This window comes from Hydra vulgaris, chromosome 09 (genome assembly GCF_038396675.1).
Source record: "Hydra vulgaris chromosome 09, alternate assembly HydraT2T_AEP".
Lineage (NCBI taxonomy): Eukaryota > Metazoa > Cnidaria > Hydrozoa > Anthoathecata > Hydridae > Hydra > Hydra vulgaris.
The window spans coordinates 57,447,557-57,460,000 of NC_088928.1; the positions used below are offsets into that span (position 1 = coordinate 57,447,557).

At 31.2% G+C, this 12,444-nt stretch overlaps 3 protein-coding genes across 3 annotated transcripts in view; 2 read left to right on the top strand and 1 right to left on the bottom strand.

Annotated features, from left to right (window-relative positions):
• The window catches only part of LOC100204966 (methionine synthase), a 72,573-nt gene extending 68,160 nt beyond the window's left edge, over positions 1 to 4,413 (bottom strand). The window contains exon 1 of the mRNA XM_065806142.1: positions 4,370 to 4,413. The gene's annotated coding sequence lies outside the window, so the exon portion shown is untranslated. The remainder of the gene's footprint in view (positions 1 to 4,369) is intronic.
• A 4,553-nt stretch (positions 4,414 to 8,966) lies between these two features.
• LOC136085608 (zinc finger MYM-type protein 5-like) lies at positions 8,967 to 9,830 on the top strand. The gene has a single exon (XM_065806931.1). It carries the CDS (start codon positions 8,967 to 8,969, stop codon positions 9,828 to 9,830), a length of 864 nt encoding a protein of 287 aa, XP_065663003.1.
• Positions 9,831 to 10,726: 896 nt separating this feature from the next.
• LOC136085609 (uncharacterized) lies at positions 10,727 to 11,566 on the top strand. The gene has a single exon (XM_065806932.1). The coding sequence runs from the start codon at positions 10,727 to 10,729 to the stop codon at positions 11,564 to 11,566; it is 840 nt and encodes a 279-aa protein (XP_065663004.1).
• Positions 11,567 to 12,444: the final 878 nt, after the last annotated feature.

A 12,444-nucleotide genomic window follows, 5' to 3' on the forward strand; every position in this document is an offset into this window, starting at 1 on the left:
CTGTATTGATGAATGACAACCTTCTCACTAAGTCTTTTCCTTTACATCTTCTTGGAATATCGTTCACTACTGACCTCTCATGTAAACCATTAACTGCTAAATTAACATCTGCTAAGGTTGCTTCTCTTTATCGTGCTTGCCATTATCTCTCCTAATTCCATTCTCTACCTCTACAAATCTCTTATTATATTTTCTACTATCATGGTTGCTACTCAAAAAAGCTATTATCTCTAGTTCCATCAACCAAAACTCATTCTCGCTTGACTCATTATTCAGCAAAGTCATATCCTTTTACTGTATTCATATATCATCCAGGTCATAATTTAAAATCCAGAAAATTGTTTGGGTTAAATACCCGGCAAAAATCCGGATACATTTTCCCTTATTTTCCTCCTAATTTTTCTTTAAGCTGAGTTGTTTCCGATGTTAAAAAAAAGCTTTTTTACTCATCACTCATACAAAAATTAAAAAAAGTTTGTTTCCAAACTTTTTTTAATTTTTGTATGAGTGATGAGTAAAAAAGCTTGAATAAGAAATTTATTACAAAAATATATATCTAAACTTGTATGTAACTAAAAATTGAGAAAAATATCTGGAATTCCAGAAATATTTGGAAAAAGATAATTCTTGGTATCTGTCCCTACATGCTCTAAAAACATTTGTCTAGTTTTCTTCACCGCACTTCAACCCTCTGGAAATCTCTTCCATCTTCATGTTTTCCTGAGTCATGTTTTCATGAGTCATACAACTTAGAACTTTTGAAGTCTTTTATCATCTGTTACCTTGCTCTTTAACTCTACGCTTTGTTTTCTAATAACTTCTAACCTAACAGTGTTTTCTTGCAGCTTTGTTGGGAAGAAAAAAAGGTACACCATCACAAAACTTTTATTTTCCATGAAATGCTTTTGTTTGCAAGCTCATGAATAACTCTGATAATCAAACACTGACTCCAGAACATGTGCAGCCCTTGCCTAATGCTTCCTAAAAATAAAACAAAAAAAAGAGAAGACCAGGGAAGTCAAGGATTTAAACAGAGACTCCTGAAAAAAGGAAACAATTGAGGAACATAGTTTAGAAAAAATTAAGATGAGAGAAAATTATTAATTTGAAAAAAAATTATTTTAAAGAAAACTACTTAATAAGAAAAACTCAATTGTTTCCAAGATTTTTCATCTTAAGAAAAGAAACTTCAGAAATATATTGTCAGAAGATATAAAGGATGAAGATATAGAACAAATAAGAACTAAAATAACTCACAAATAATAAATCAAATGACTTTTGATATCTCAGGTAAACCTGAGGTATTAAAAGGTTTGTATAATCAATATTAAACAGTATGTATAATATTATATTGGTCAAGTGAAAGAAATTCCTACTGCAAAAACAATTAAATTTTTGAAAATAAAAAAAATAGTTTAACATTCATTTTCCCTGATGTTAGTGATGTTTCTTTAGTGGACACACAAAAAATTCCAGCAAAGACAGAAAGCATCATTACTTTTATTTAGATATAATTTTATAAATGCTACTGTAAAATTGCTATTTTTACTTTATGGAAAAGAACTACTTATTTATACAATAAAACATTAAAAATAAAAACTTATTTAATTATGTTACTATTTGACTTATAATGATTGATAGTAAATTGCTTTTTAAATTCTCAGTTTGCTTCTAGTAATAAATCATTTATAAATAAAAACCTGCTAAATGGTTGAATGTTCTCATATTATATATATATATATATATATATATATATATATATATATATATATATATATATATATATATATATATATATATATATATATATATATATATATTGGAAGATATTACTCAAACAAACTACTGCAATATATTACTCAAAAAAAATTACACCAAAATATTACTGGAAATATATTACTAGAATAAATTATTGGAAAAAGTTACTTGAACACAAGAATATTTATTTATACAAAAAACATGCTTGGTTTCAAATTAAAAAACAATATATAATGCAATTATAAATAAGCAAACTAATCTGAGAAAAAAATACAGTAAAAGCCAATTAAAACTTTTTTGCAAGTTATAATCAAGAAAAATAGGTAGCTACAAAATAACAGATTAAAAAGATGATTAAATGTAAAGTAGTGGACTTAGAGTGTTATCATTTATCAATATAAGATAACCAGTGATAATTATCAGCAGTAAACAACTGGGTTTTTTGGTTTTAGTTTGCTTTTAATATGATCAAAGCATTAGCTTTTTCTCCTTGCCTCATTTCTATCTAATCCTTTATCCTTACTTTATTTCTAGATAATACCTGCTTCTATCTAATACTAATTACAACTGTTGTAATGGTTAAGAAGTCAGCAGGTGAGCAAGAGGATTAACTTAAGTTGAGATATCAGAAAATTGTTAATTAAAGACTCAAAGACTGTTAATAAAAAACTGATCATAAGAAAAACAAAAATTAGTTAAGCACTTATTGATCAAATTAGAAAGTATTGAAGAAAGTTCTGGAAAATACTTGTGTAAGACTGTTAGAGGAATTTTGTATAATTCATATGATGTAGAGGAGTTTAAGAAAAAAAATTTAACAATGGTATCCAAGATCATTGGGATGACTAACAATCAAATAATCTGTTTTTACGGGGTGACAGAAAGAATGCAGTCAAAAAACTTAAGATATGATTTGAAAATAAAGTTCATTGCAAATAGTTTTCCTTATCATTAGACGAAGTAATAAGATCAGATTCATGTATGAGAAATGGAATGGTAATGTTTGTTACTAATTTTTAAAAGATTTTCCTAAAAGTTCTACAACCTTTTAGCATCAACTTATAACAAAGATAAATAACGATTGTTATTATGAAATTTAATTTGTCAATCTTTGGAAACCGTGTGACTATTGGATCCTTTGTGCAGCCAAAGATAATAGCAATCAATACAGAGAATCCATGAGTAGAGTCAAGAAGATCCAGCAATTTTAATTCTAGAATACAACATAGCACAGATTTAGATCTACGACTATTAAATGAAAAAGGAGTGTAAGGCTGGTCAACAGAAATTTTCTGCTTCAAATTACTGGAACAAATTACTAGAAGATACTACTGGAACAAATTAAAACGTATTACTCCCAAAAATTACATTAACGACTTACTAGAAATGTATTACTAGAACAAACTAATAGAAAAATAGCTGGAACACAGTACTGCAACATATTACTGGAACAAGTTACAAGAACATGTTACTGGAAAATGTTACAAGAACATATTACTGGAATAAATCATCCTAATGCATTACTGCTACATATTACGGGAAAAAAGATAATTATGTATCCTGAAAAGCAATTTTTGATAAAGTGAACTATATTTTGGTAATTTTAAGCAACACAGCTGGAAAGGAAAGCTATCAACTGGGTATAACAAAATTTTTGTTGTTGTTGTTGTTGATGTTGTTGTTATTTTAGTTAAGTAAAGTAAAAAGTTTTATTTTTTGTCTTTTCGTCATTACTAAGACAAATAATCTATTTATATTTTAACAAGGTTAAGTGGTTGTAGCAGAAAGCTGGATTAAAAATAAAAAGATTAAAAACCAGAATTAGAGCATACTTTAGCAACTAACTTATTGCTCTGTTGTATTTTTGAATACTTGACGTTACCGTTTTGAAAGACAAGAAAAAAAAATTATCGTTTGAAATAAATCCATTGCTGGAGGGGTTTAAAATAACAAAAAAAAAATTCTTTTTTTTTCTCTTAGCAATATAACAGTATATAACTCCAAAGTTTATCTTCTGTAAAACAAATTAAATAAGTCTTTTAGCATTTTTAATTAATTTAATTATGTTGCGAAATTTATCTGGCCTCAATTTTAGACATCAGTATTTATTTGTTACATAACATACTCTGTAAACATAATAAACGTAATAATTTCAAGTCGAGCAATGATATTAGGCGAAAACAGATTAAGTTGATAAAAATAGTGCTTCGTTTTATTCATTCAATAATAAGAAAATTTGGACATCTGTTATCTTTCGTAATTTTTTTATTCTATCATTAGTAAACCGTTAAAATTTAACACTTTAAAAGTCAACTAATTTCTTTGAATACAAAGTTTCATTTTTTAAAAAAAGCAAGTAAAAGTACTTTTAACATCACTCTGTCTAATTTTTACTTAAATGCTGTTTATTTTATTAAATTTTATTTAGGACAGTTAACAGTCTTAAATTTAAATGCGTTTGCTGCTTATTTTTGCGTTATTAGTTTTAATAATGTCATCTAATAATCAAATAATCTCGTCACACAAATTATATACTCTTTAGAAAAGCATTACCGTATTTTATAGTTTTTTAATTTCCAATAAGATTTAAAAAACCATAAAACTCGCAAACCTTTACACTTGTTTAAACCACGTTTCAGCCATTACACGTTTTTCGTTTTTTTTTTTCTTTCTCAGAGCCAAATTTAGCTTTCAACCCCTGTGTTTCTCAAAATTTACCTCTAGGCAAATTTCTTTAACTTGATTTAAGTTATTTATACTCGCAACACGGTTAGCACGGATCCAATAATGCCAACTTAGCTGACCCAAGAACGCTGGTGTGTAAGGTGATAGCGTACACATCAAGGTACCTGTGATGCAAACTTTGAAATCCTTTTAACTTTGCCCGCGGACAAAATTAAAACTATTGTCCGCAAACATCTAAATTAAATAATTTAATTTAAATGTTCAAATTAAGTGAAATTTTGACTTAATGGGGCGACAATAGAAACACTCGTAGAATGAGAACCACGACTATAGTTTTATAAAAATTGGCGCATAATGTAGCATATGACCACACCAAATCTGGATAAAGTTTCAGTCGGATTGGTTTACTGGTAGATTTAGTTTATGGCAGATTTAGTTTACATTTTGTTAGTTTTTTGCTACTTATACCTCAAAACGTTACCAATTACTGTGATATTCGATCACTATTTTTAAAATAAAGGTCGCATGAGTGTTTTACTTAGTAATATCAACAACTTTTATTATAACTGTTTTATTGCTACATGTACCATTTTCATACAAAAATATTGATTTACAATTTGAAGCGTGGTTTAAATTGGATTACGCATAGCATAAATATCATTCCTAAAGTATAAACTATTGCCGAAATGCAAGAAAAAGTGTTTAAAAAAGTGCAAAATCAGGCAAAATAACCGTAAAATGGTAAAACAAAAAAAAATGTTTCTGCTATAAGAATTTTTATTAGCCCTTGAAACCTTCTCAAATAGATTGAATTTCAAAATGAATTAAAAAAATAACTATACAAACCCTATTTTTTACATTACATTACCATCAAATAGAATCTGATTAAATTGTAAGACATGATCTTTGATTTTCTCCGCAAGAAATTTATTTAAAATAGCCTAATACCCCGGTGGGAAATCGGCTAGGAATATCTAGCTATAATAAAGTAAATCGAACGATAAAGACAGCGATTTGACCACAAGGATCGCTAGCTTTCATAAGTTGGCAAAAAGCTACCGATATTTGTAAGACAGCGATTTGGCCACGAGGACAAATTGCATAATAAGACTCACTGGCTATTGTAGCTAGCGTCATATCTTAATAAAATCGCTGTCTAAAACATTTTAATAGATTTGAAGATATTTTGTAGCAAGCAACAAAGCTACGAAATGTAGCTAGCGAAACATTGCTACAAAATCGCAATCAACACTAAAAATCGAATTTTTAACGATGTTAAGACATTAGGAAAAATTAAAATAAGAAAAAAAAATCGCTAGAAAATTGCTATAAAGCTAGCTCGTTGTTGCTTGCTTATTTTCCACAGGCATACTCTTTTAGTTTAATACTCTCCAATATTTTTACATCCAATAACAAAATTCTTTATTACTAACAGCAGTTAAGGATTAAAATGGTTAAATTGTTCATTATAAACCATAAGCTATAATTTTTTGCTATCTAATCAATAAAGCGAATTATGGTAGCAGTTATGCAGCGTAACAATCTTTTTTTGTATTCTAAATAACTATTGTTTTGTTTATATCTTGACCAATGTTTATAAAAGTCTTGATAAGCAGTTACGACAGTTTGTTCACTATAGGTTCCTAAAAGGGATTCTTTGCGACTGATGAAATTTTTGATGTAGTAGAATACGGTGTGAATTTTGGATGTTACGCCTTTACAACTAAATTGAAACTTTTAAAGGCTTCCATTATGTCAAGAATGTTAGGAACCGAGTTTGCATCAACAAGTTACTGATTGACAACTCCTATGAGAAAATGCAAATCCATCGGTGGGATTATTTCCAAAATCAGAACATTGTCAGGCCACTGATGATTGGTTTTCGTATGACATTGCTAAACAACTTTGCACAATCAGCAACCTCGCCAGATAGCTGAAAATTCTCGGGGCAAGATTTGATTTAGCCCAGTGTTCACAAGTTTAAAGATTTGGCAAGACACTTGGACTCAACGTTATACAATGTAGAAGGGTGTATACTGAGTATTGAATGAGTTTGAAGACTACAAATTATATTTGCAACTTTCAAATCGCAAGCCAAAATTAGTTTGGCTCTATTTGCATTATTCAGTGACCAGATTTGTTCAATGTTGGAGTGAGTTTCTGGCAAATTTTCTGATACCGCCACAAAAATTTGTCATCTTTACTCCAGTGTCTTTGCCAGTCGTTTGAGTGAGCGGTTGATTTTGAGGTGGCTTAAAAGAATATCCACCAGAAATTTTGCGAGACGGAATAACATGACTCACAAGACTTGATAAATCATTGCAGAGAGCAACAACCCAAACTGTACCAGAATCTCCTTTAACGTCAATAATTTTAAAGTCACTGCAGGTGAAGAAATCACTTAACTGTTGACCTGCTCTTAAAAAATCCCTATATTCTATATTTGGCCCTATCATCTTGCTGCTTGATGTTTGGTTTACAGTTCTGACCAGTTTCTTTAATCCGTTGTTTAATAGTCCCGTATTTAATTGTACACTTACAAGAACTAAAGTGGTTAATTTTGGACGCTTGATAATGGCTGGCCACTACTTTGACGTGAAACCAATGCATACATATTTTATCTTTGTATTAAACTTTGTTCAGAAAGTTTGTTTGAAACTTTCAAATTGCTTGTTTTTAAAGCAGTTAGAAACTTGTTAAAAATATACTTCCCGAAATCTTGTCACTTTTTTTAAAGTTTTTTTTTGAATATAGATGTGAAAATTATTTAAGTATAAATATTTACCCGGGGTAATTGTAAGTGGTTGTAAGTGGTAAGTGGTTCCCGGTAGCTATAGCAGATGCTATAGCTACCGGGAATCGTGATTTCAAATTTATTTAAATTCACAAAATTTTGCTTGTGGCTGTATATTTTTGATGGGTTAAACTTTTTTTTAAATAATCTATTATTATTAAAACTTTTATAGCAGTATCTATTTATAATCATTTATCTATTTTTTAGTTGTCTATTAATTAAAATTAGAATTCTTTTTATTATAATTTTTTAACAAAACAAAACTTACATTTTTTTAAACTTTGTCATTAAGTTCAATTCTTTCTTTGACCGATTGTTACCTCTTTAACTCATCTTTCAATTGAGTGCCCATGACAAATCCAATACGAAACATCCACTGGCTGAAATATAATATGTTTTGCGTCTTCTGTTGTCAGATCACAAGTAAGAATAGGCTCGTAGGAGAAAGTCCAGCCGATTCGCTGTATAAGTGTTGTTGGATTAGGATTTATTTCTGGAGTTATTCTAGCTCTCACATTTTTATCACCAGTTTGAACCTTTTCGCCACCGGAGCTTCTGATTTTCACAATTAACTGTAGATCGTTTTTTCTTTCCTCTACATTCTCTGAGCAGAGCATATTCTGTATGACGGAATCAGAGAAAGCATACCAAGCTGAACGTCAAGCTGTTTGCATAAAAAGTGCAACTACTTTACTTGATTGATGTTTCAAAAGGCTAAGTTGGTAAGTAATGAGTCTCGATCCTTCAGTAAACCTGTGTTTGACTTTAATTTTAAACCACATAGGCATGTAAACTCCCACAACGAACTCAATTATTAGTTTAAGGTTTTTTAAATTCTCGCCCTTCAACTCATGTTTTGAGACCCAAACTCTGCAAAGTTTGCTGGCAGTTGTTAAATATCTGGAATGATTAGCTGGCTCAATTTCAAGTAAAGTCAAGTCTGCGGGTATATTTCCGCTGCTAATGGCAGAGGCTATTTTATACCCCTAAAATAGTCTCTGCCATTAGAATCATAAAACCGATCGAAAAATTTTTGATTACTTCATCCTTTAGAGTAATAAAAGGATTTTTTTAAGTAATGAAAAAAAAAAACCAATTTTTTGAAAGGATGGATTAATTTGTAGACCAGTTACGTCATTTAACAACTTTCCAATATTGCCTCTCCATTTGTTGCTGCTCAAAGTCTCTCTATCAAGAGTTGCCACTAGATAACGCAAAGGAAGTTCATTTGTATAGAGTGCGTAAACCAGCCAGTTAAGCTTTCTTTCTACTTTCACTTTCAGCCAATGTCTCCGCCTGACCACCCTGCCTTAACACAAGTAGAATCAGTGCCGTCTTAACGCATAGGCTAGGTAGGCTGCAGCCTAGGGCCCCCGATTTTTAGGGGCCCCCAAAATGTGTCTGGATTTTTTTTCAAATTTATATAAATAAAAAATTATATTTCTAAATTTTCTGAAGAAATCATAGTTTGGGGGCCCCTCGGGAATAATTTTTTTCTTGATAAGATTTTTTTTAATTATTTTTAGAAAAGTATCAGTTTTTCAGTTTGGGGGCCCCCTAGGGAATTTTTTTTTTCTTGATAAGCAAAAATGCATGCATGCGTCCGAAAATAAACATAAATTTTCCGATAAGAAGTGTTAAATACAAGCACTTAAAATATCCCATTAGATTGAATTTGAAATTGCTGTGATCAACTTAAAACATCTGTTTTGAAAAAAAGTCATTTAACATGTCTAATCGGACTTATCAAAGTGGTGCTGCAAAGAGGAAAAAAGCCGCTAAAGCAAAAGAAGACATTTCAAAATATCTTCCTTTGACATCATTTCTTTTGGTACAAAAGTCAAAGCCTGTTGTGTCCGAAGATGTATTTCTTTGTCCAACTTCAAATTTCTTAAGCATTGATAGTGCTTTGTTGCCAAATGAAACTCTAGAAATTCAACAGGAACTGGAACCAGAACAGGAGCCAGAACCAGAGCAGGAGCCAGAACCAGAGCAAGAGTCAGAACCAGCACAGGTGCCAGAACCAGTACAAGAGCCAGAACCAGCCCAGGAGCCAGAATCAAATCAAATTAAAACTTATCCAAACGCAACAACAAAAACTACTCAAGAAACTGACCCAGCATTGTGGCATCAGTTATCCCAAGAAGCTCAATCATTTTGGATTTCTAATGGCCCGTCCATGTGCCAGAACAATGATGGGAGCTTCAAAAATTCGGAAAGGTTGAGTTGCGGACAAAAAAGGTACTTATCAAAATCTTGCTTTAGACGTGAACTACACAATGGCGAATTTGTCAATCGTGAATGGCTATTATACTCACCTTCAACAGGTTCTGTTTTTTGCTTTGCTTGTACCTTATTCTCCAGCAAACACTCTAATTTTTCCACAACTGGATTTGATGACTGGAAAAATGCCTTAAAATGTATATCTGGACACGAGAATGGTTCTGAACATCACAAAAATATGCTTACTTACTCCAGTCGGCAGAGAGAAAGTGGCCAGCTTGACTCTGTATTATTAAAACAGTTACATAACGAACAATTGTACTGGCAAAATGTGCTGAAAAGAATTGTTGCAGTTGTAAAGTTCTTGTGATCAAGAGGATTGCCATTTCGTGAACAATTGTGATCAAGAGGATTGCCATTTTGCTCTGAACAATGAAACCATTGGTTCAGAGCAAAATGGTAATTATTTAGGAACTCTTGAGTTACTTAGCTAGTTTGACCCATTCCTACATGAACACATGAAAAAACATGGAAATTCTGGAAAAGGTAATACTTCATACCTCTCCGCCAATATCTGTGAGGAGTTTATATGCCTAATGGGAAATAAAGTTTTGAGCGAAATATTTTCTGAATTAAAAAAAGCAAAATACTACTCAATCAGCGTTGACTCAACTCGAGACTTGTCACATGTAGATCAATTAACTTTTACAGTTCGATATGTTAAAGACTTGGCACCAGTTGAGCGTTTTTTGCAATTTGTTCCCATTCACGGGCATGAAGCTGAACATTTAGAAACAGTGGTTTTGAATTTTTTTACAAGAAAATGAAATTTCAATATCTGACTGTCGTGGGCAGGCATACGATAATGCATCAAATATGGCAGGACAGTACTCAGGCCTACAAAAGAGGATTAAAGACAAAAGTGAATCAGCATTGTTTATTCCTTGTGCTGGACATTCTTTAAATCTGGTTGGCAACAGTGCAGCTGGATGTTGTTTAGAAGCAATTATTTTTTTTGACTTTGTTCAATGCCTCTACAACTTTTTTTCTGCATCAACTCATCGTTGGCAAGTGTTTCTGTCTTTTGTTGGCAAAGGCAAAAAAATTGTCAAACAGCTTTCTGGAACTCGATAATCAGCACGTGCAGATGCTGTGACTTGTCTGCATGACAGTTATGATGAGATTAAAAAAGCACTTGAATTTTTGATCAAGGACATAAGTCAGTCAAAAGAAACTCAAAATGATGCTCAAAATCTCATCACGAAAATGAACACTTTTGAGATTGTTTTTCTGACAATTTTCTGGAATGATATTCTTTGTCATTTTAATGAAACATCGAAGATTTTACAGAAAGAAAATTTAAACCTGGATGTTGCAGTTCGGATTCTAAAGTCATTGTTGCATTTCATTAAAGATTTGAGGAGTCAATTTGAGAATTACCAGGAAAAAGCCAAAATCTTGCTTCCAAACACTGACTACAGAGATTCTTCAAAAAGAACAAAAAAAAGAAGCCGACGTATGGCCTTCTTTGATGGTGAGGCTGAAGAATTGGAATTTCAGGGAAGTTATAAATTCAAAATTGAAACATACCTTCCTGTTATTGATTCACTAACATCAAATTTAGAAAAAAGAACATCAGCATATGAGAAGATCAATGACAATTTCGGATTTCTAGTAAACATTCAAACAATTGCCAATGTTGAACTAAAAGACCATTGTTCAAACCTAGCACAAATTTATAAGAAGGACATAAATGAAAATGAACTTTTTTTTGAGTGCCAGCAATTTAAATATTACATTTCAATAGATGAACATTCATTTACAGAATTTTACTCAACATTAAAAAGAGACCACTTGGAATCAACTTTTCCAAATATTGAAATTTCCCTTAGAATTTTTCTGTCAATGATGGTCTCAAATTGCACTGGCGAGCGATCATTTTCAAAACTAAAACTTATAAAAAATGAACTCCGCTCAACCATGCTGCAAGAAAGGTTGAACTGTTTGTCGTTAATGTCAATTGAATCAGATGTTCTTTTAACCATTGATTTTGATGATATTATTAAAGAATTTTCAAGAAAAAAATCACGTAAACGTCACATATAAATTTTATCATTGCTTTAATAAATGTTTCCTATTTTAGTATTTGATTTAATTTTTTTACTATGGAAAAAGGGGGCCCCCAAATTAAGTCTAGCCTAGGGCCCCCGATGGCCTTAAGACGGCCCTGAGTAGAATCATAACTATCGGCTTTAAGCTTTTATCGGCACCATTATTTTTAAAAAATTAATATATATTCTGAGCAATTACTTCAGCGTGTTTCAAATGCTTTTGAACTTTTTTAGGTGTGAAATGGAAAAAATACCTACCACCGGGCTCTTGACATACAGTATAATGTTTCTTATTGATTGTAGCAGGTTAATATTTAGTCGAACATTTAACTATTAATTGAACTTTTGTATTATCGATTCTGCCATCAAAAAAAAAAAAAAACGCAATCAATAATGCTAGTCCTGCATTAAGTGTCTAAAAAGAGACTGCGTAATTTTTTCTAGAGCTCACTTGACTTTGTTTTGATCAATAACTAACTTGGTTTTGTCTTCTTTAACTATTTCTGCATCTATCCAAGCTGCCATCGAAATTGCAGCTGTTTCCCGTAAGCCTGTACCATATCGTATGCTTGCTTAAGCTATGTTGGAAACTTTTTCATAATTCCTTTATCCCTGTAAACGTTCCTGAACTTCATTTTGTCGACACATTAGATTGAGTTCAGTATTGCTGTTTGTTATGCAACATTCATTACTAAATAGTTCCTCTGTTTTGCTAAATTCAAATTCAATTCATTCTTCCTGACTTCTAATTGTTGTTGCAGTTATTCAGACCCTTTTTTTTTTTACTGTTAAGTAATTGAATTTTCATTAAGTAATGTTTTGTAAAATACTTTAAGTACATGTAGTTTTAATTATATATTCTTTATATGTTAT

Coding starts and splice junctions, on each gene's coding strand:
- LOC136085608 (XM_065806931.1), top strand. CDS start 8,967: ATGTCTAATCGGACTTATCAAAGTGGTGCTGCAAAGAGGAAAAAAGCC.
- LOC136085609 (XM_065806932.1), top strand. CDS start 10,727: ATGAACACTTTTGAGATTGTTTTTCTGACAATTTTCTGGAATGATATT.